The sequence below is a fragment of the Microtus ochrogaster genome, linkage group LG2 (assembly GCF_000317375.1).
Source record: "Microtus ochrogaster isolate Prairie Vole_2 linkage group LG2, MicOch1.0, whole genome shotgun sequence".
Classification (NCBI taxonomy): domain Eukaryota; kingdom Metazoa; phylum Chordata; class Mammalia; order Rodentia; family Cricetidae; genus Microtus; species Microtus ochrogaster.
This window is the reverse complement of record NC_022028.1, coordinates 46,410,885-46,416,725: the sequence shown is the minus strand read 5'-3', so window position 1 is coordinate 46,416,725 and position 5,841 is coordinate 46,410,885. Positions and strand designations below refer to the sequence as shown.

General features: G+C 45.1%; 1 protein-coding gene across 4 annotated transcripts in view; it reads left to right on the top strand.

Annotated features, from left to right (window-relative positions):
- Positions 1-4,561, top strand: part of Pcnt (pericentrin) — an 84,144-nt gene extending 79,583 nt beyond the window's left edge. For all 4 annotated transcript variants that reach the window (XM_026785489.1, XM_013351196.2, XM_013351195.2 and 1 more), the window contains 4 exons: positions 1,119-1,195; positions 1,624-1,765; positions 2,639-2,766; positions 4,168-4,561. In XM_026785489.1, the coding sequence (XP_026641290.1) occupies positions 1,119-1,195; positions 1,624-1,765; positions 2,639-2,766; positions 4,168-4,208 (388 nt within the window). In that variant the 3' untranslated portion in view covers positions 4,209-4,561. The remainder of the gene's footprint in view (positions 1-1,118; positions 1,196-1,623; positions 1,766-2,638; positions 2,767-4,167) is intronic.
- The last annotated feature ends 1,280 nt before the right edge of the window (positions 4,562-5,841 follow it).

The following is a 5,841-nucleotide window of genomic DNA, read 5'->3' as shown; positions in this document are numbered from 1 at the left end:
CCCTGCCTGTGCCCTCCTGTCGCCCTGCCCGTGCCTTCCCTACACTCTTGGTGCTGTCCCATTGATGGCCCAGCCAGGCAGAAGCAGTGTTTTCCCAGTTTCTGGTGACACATTCAGGCTTGAATTTTGTAGTGTGATAGGATGCAGGTAAGCTGTGGTGGGTGTGGGCAGAACCAGTTAGTTGTCAAACGTGAGGTGCCAGGGGACTTTTTTGTTGTTGTTTGTTTTTCAAGACAAAGTTTCTCTGTTGTCCTGGCTGTCCTGGAACTAGCTCTTGTAGACCAGGCTGGCCTTGAACTCACAGAGATCCTCCTGGCTCTGCCTCCCAAGTGCTGGGATTAAAGGCATGTACCACCACTGCCTGGCAACCAGGGACTTCTTTTTTTTTTTAAGATTTATTTATTTATTTATACAGTATCCTGCCTGTAGGCCAGAAGAGGGCACCAGATCTCATTATAGGTGGTTTTGAGCCACCATGTGGTTGCTGGGAATTGAACTTAGGACCTCTGGAAGAGCAGTCAGTGCTCTTAACTACTGAGCCATCTCTCCAGCCCACCATCTTTAGATGGTGATGTAGCATGGAAGTTCTTTGTAGGAGGAGGCCGCTTGTTCTTCCCAGCCGCCTAGAACCGAAATAATCACACAGAAATTGTATTAATTAAAACACTGCTTGGCTCATTAGCTCTAGCTTTTTACTGGCTAACTCTTATATTAATTTAACCCATTTCTATTCATTTGTATATTGCTACGTGGTAGTGGCTTCCTGGCAAAGATTCAGCATGTCTTGACTCTGGCGGCTCCACGGCATCCTCTGACTCTGCCCTCTTTCTCCCAGCATTCAGTCCAGTCCTCCCCACCTGCCTATGTTCTGCTCTATGAACAGGCCAAGACAGTTTCTTTATTCATTAACGGTAATCACAGCACACAGAGGGGACTCCCTCATCAGTTCCTACGTGATATGAAAGTACAGCTAGCTCTCAGCTGATGGATTGTGGAGTCTGTCTCTCCTGTGGGCAGGGAGGGCAAGCTCTGGTGGTTTGGTCACATCAGGAGTGTCACTGCTTCCTTTGTTCCTGTTTTCTCTTGTTTTAAATGTATTTTGTCACCTTTCTGTATAGGTTGCGATTTTTGGTTAAGAAATGGCAAGAAGTGGATCGGAAAGGAGCGTTGATCCATTGCAGAAGCACCCGCCAAGGTGGGCCTCCAGTGCCACTGCCCTCCCTGCTGCTTGTGGCATTTCCTTGAGTGTTTTGGTTTGTGGGTGTCGTAGAACACAGGAAGAAAGGAAACCAAACCGTCAGTACAGCTACCCTTGAGTAGTGAGAGCACTGGCAGACCAACCAGGTCCGTCAGGAAGGCGAGCTGAGCGCGATTCTGGAGAGTCAGACAGACTCGCCCTTGCTGCTCTCCAGAGCTTTACGCGGCCATACTTGTCTGCGTGAGCTCTTGTGGTTGTTTTAGCTCTCTCTGGAGCTCTCTGCTGCTGCCTGCTGGCAATCAGAGCTAGCGTTATCCATGTAAATGTAAAAGTTGTTTGTGTAAGCTTAGGTTTTTGGTAGATGGGTCCCCCTAGAGTGTGCGTTTCTTTTCCTAATGATTTCTTGTTTGATCATTCTTGGGAAGGACATCGAATGTCCCGGAGACAGCATTCTCCATCAGAAACCAGAACATCCCTGCCAACCAGAGAAGTTTCCTCAGGCCATATCAAGGACTCTAGGCACAGCCCCCGATCCTCGGCAGCAGTCTCGCTGGGCAAGGAGGAAAGGTCAGCTGGGATGCTCCAGGGTTGCCTAGAAATCATGCCAATGAGATCCTGAACCTGTTTAGCTGCCTAGAGAAATGTGGCTTGCACTTACTGTCTTGGTTCTGGTTCAGAGCAAGGCAGTGGATGCAGCCTTCCAGAGCCTGGGGATCTTGTTCTGTTCAGGAAGGGCTATGATCCTGTGTTCACTAAGTGAGGCACGCTCTCCACTCTGAAGAGGTTTGGGAACTTGTCTCATGGAAAGGGAAAGGGACACTGTCCCAGGAGGAAGGAAGATCAGGGTTGGGAATTAGACAAGCTTGGGTTTTGCTCAAGGAAGTATAGGCTGATAGGTAGACCATCTTGGTCACCCGGTGAATTGGGGTAAAAGGTATAATCTCAAAATTTAGTGAATGAAAAAATACGTAATTGTTATTGCCACTTATTCTGACTGCAAAGTGGGATATAGAAGTTGTTTCATTTTTGGTGTTCGTTTTATTTTGAGACAGAGTCTTACTATGTAACTCTAACTGCCCTCCAGCCTACTGTATAGGCCAGGCTAGCCTTGAACTCTCAGAGTTCCGCCCTCTTACTTTTGTCTCCCATATCCTGGGATTACAGGAGTATACCAATGTACTAGACCTTAAAAGTCGATTTTTTTTTTCCAAATAAAAATGTGGTTTCTTTGTGGTAAATAATGGACATGAAGATACTAGCCCTAGTGGAGACCCATCCCAGATCCATCAGCTGATCCCGGATCCTCCTCTGGATCTGGTCAGCTGATCCCAGGCCCTCCTCTTATGCGCTTTTGATGTAACACCACCTGTTAATTTAATGTTTTTGTTTTGATTTTTTTTCTTCCTTTCTTTTCTCCTTGCTATGGTCCTTTGTTTGCAGATCAACTTCCTCACCAAATTCAAGGTTAGAAAGATCCCTGGCTGCTTCTCAAGATGCAGAACATTCCTTGACAGAATATATTCATCATTTAGAAATGATCCAGCAAAGACTCGGGGGGTTGCCACCAGGTGAGAAAGTGCTTGTTACAAATAGTCTCACTGTACCTTAGAAACATAACAGCATAGAAAACCCTGCTAGTAAGTTGGTACAGCAGTACTCATGAGTAATCCTAGCCCTAGACAGGCTTTGGCACGAGGGTTGCCAGTAGTTTGAAGCCAGACTGGTCCATACAGGGAGTACTAGACTACCCAGGGTGACACAGCAATGTGCTGCCTCAAAACAAAATAAAAATCTGCTAGTTTCAGCTTAGTAATTTTTAGTTTGGATGAGTACACGCAATACATACGCACTTAGCAGCTTGTGGTGGGTAAGTCCGGTTCAGTCGCTAGGTGGGTCTTTTTGTCCTCTTACACTGGTAGGGCAATGTAAAGATAATTGTATTGATTACTGTCCCATCACTGTGATCAAGCATCTGAGAAGAAGCAGTTGACAGGGAGGGCACGGCAGAAGGAAAGGCTCGTGCGACTTTTTGTTCAGATCCAGGTGGATCAGAAAGTGGAGCAAGGGCAGGCAGCTGGTGGGCTGGAGAACCTCAAGGCCTGCCCCAGTGACCCACTTCTTCAGCACTGCTCAGCCTCCCCAGGCAGCACCGCCAACTGAGAAACTAGTGTTTACCACATGATCCTGTGGGAGACCTTTCGTACGAAACCGTAGAAACCCATGACCCAGCTCGTGGTCATCTCTTAATGCAAAATGAAGTCTACCTTTAGAAGTCTCCAAAGTCCTAAAGTTTTAAAAGTCCAAAATCTCCTCTTACTGGGTTTGTCCATTAAGCTCTGCTTGCAGCATTCTGTTCTTGCAAATTGTTCAAAGGGTCTGGCCAGTGGCCTTACCAGCCGCATAGCCATGGTTTTCACAGCAAGGGTTCCACTCTCTAGCACCAATTCTCTGTGTTAGGAAATTGATCACTGGCCAAATATCCTGATAAGAGGCAACTCACGGACAATTCTTTTTGGAGATAGTCCATCATGGCAGGTGCTCCTGCTGCCTGGAGCATCTTGTGGTGGGAGCAGGAGTGTGTGGCTGCCCACATGCTTGTTCAGATTGGGAAGCAGAGATGGGACAGGAAGTGAAGACAGGCTGTACAATCTCACTTCCTGCTTCCAGTAAACTACTTCCTCCAGCAAGGCTTCATCTCAAAAATGGTACACACCCTCCTCAACCTGTCCCTGCCTGAGACTGAGTATTAAGACATGCGGTCTCGTGAAGGATATTTTACATTCCAGTCATTACCAATTAGGATTTGCTCTCTATAATAATCTATGGAATAGTTTCTTAAACCTAACCTATTTTCATTATAACTCAGTATTTTTCCCAAACCTCTGAAGTGCTGGCGTTTTGAAGTTATTAAAAATTAAAAATTCGTAACAGAAGTTTTATAACAAATTTCTATTCTGCTTTAATTTTAGATTCTACTCAGAAATCCTGCCACCAGAAGATTAAACAATGAATAAAGTCTTGTGGCTCTTAACCTGTGATGATTGTATCTGAGGAGAGATGGTTTTCCTAAGGAAAGCTCATGGTATGGTCTGGGACACTGCAGGAGTCATGATACCAGCCCGTAGCAACCGCCGAGTGTTTCCAACTCAACACACTGCTAAATGGAGCACTTTTGGCTCCTTCCCTCCTCCCAGTGAGCGATGGCTGTGTTGTACTCTGTGCCTGTTGACAGAGCCGTCTGCCTCCTCCGTGTCAGAGTGCAGAGTGGTTCCCGTTGTTTATTTTCTTAACGTGTGAGGTTGGAAAGTTCATTTGAAAGTGAGCACACAGGAAGGGAAGAATAAAGTTTAAGCATTGTTGTTATGTGTGGTCATTTTTTTTTTCATTCACTTAACTCTTACATGTCAGACTTGTTTCTCATGGCTATATCCTCTATATAACTTACTCATATATATATATACCACGTTCGGTTCTGGGACCCTTCACCAGAAATGAGTAGAAAGTCGGGTATATGTGTAAGTGTGTCGCACAAACAGCCACATATATACGGATTCAGTAAAATGGCAAAGTCTTTTTGAAACAGTAAATATAGTTAGTGGATATAGTGTTTAAAACTTTTTCATAATATAAGAAGGGCAAAATTCATCATGATCAATTAAAGTTATCCCAGAAATACTTAAATCAAATATGTGATATTTTATTAGTCAGAGCCCAGGTTAGACAACAAAGCAGTTCTGGTTTTCAAAGGGAATTTAATGTGTTTGGTTACTCTGATTTAGAAGGGCTGGGACAAATGGACAAGGTAAAGCAACCCAGAGATGAGCCACTATACTGAAGCTCGAGGAACAACGACACTGTTCTTAGGGCTCTTCAGTCGCCTATAGTAAAAAGATAAGCCCTAATGTCAGAGATACATATATAATGCATGTGTGTACGTGTGTGTGCGTACACACACACCCCTACCTACCTGTGAGTGATCTGTTTTTTTCATCTTTTCCCTCCTTGAGTGCCTGGGCAGAGTCCTTGAAGCGGTTAGCACATAGAGCCTCTTCTCTGGCTATTCTGGATTTGTTCTCATTTTCCTCCCCCATTTAATTACTGAAATAGAATTTAATGCAATTGCCTGATGTAAGATATTTTCCATTAGAAGATGCTTCATCTTCTGGGAGTCTGGTAAGGTTCATGTTCAGTAGTTTAGGGTGCCCAGGTATCACACAGATCTCTTCAGGGCTGAGGCCAGCTCTGAGATCTGGCAACAACTAACTAATTTTTAAGGCCAGTGTGCTGCCAACACATAAAATAGAAGAGGAGGTGTAGGTGGGGTTTTTCTTCAGAACTCCTGGTCAGCTTTGTCCCTTCAGCCACTCCCAAATAACCACACAGAGACTTGTTAATTATAAACACTCAACTGATAGCTTAGGCTTATTACTAACTAGCTCTTATATTTTCATCCGTATTTCTTATCTACACTCTACCATGTGATGGTGCCTTTTTTCAACATGGCGTGTTCGGGGCTGGAGAGATGGCTCAGAGGTTGAGAGCATTGCCTGCTCTTCCAAAGGTCCTGAGTTCAATTCCCAGCAACCACATGGTGGCTCACAACCATCTGTAATGGGGTCTGGTGCCCTCTTCTGGCCTGCAGG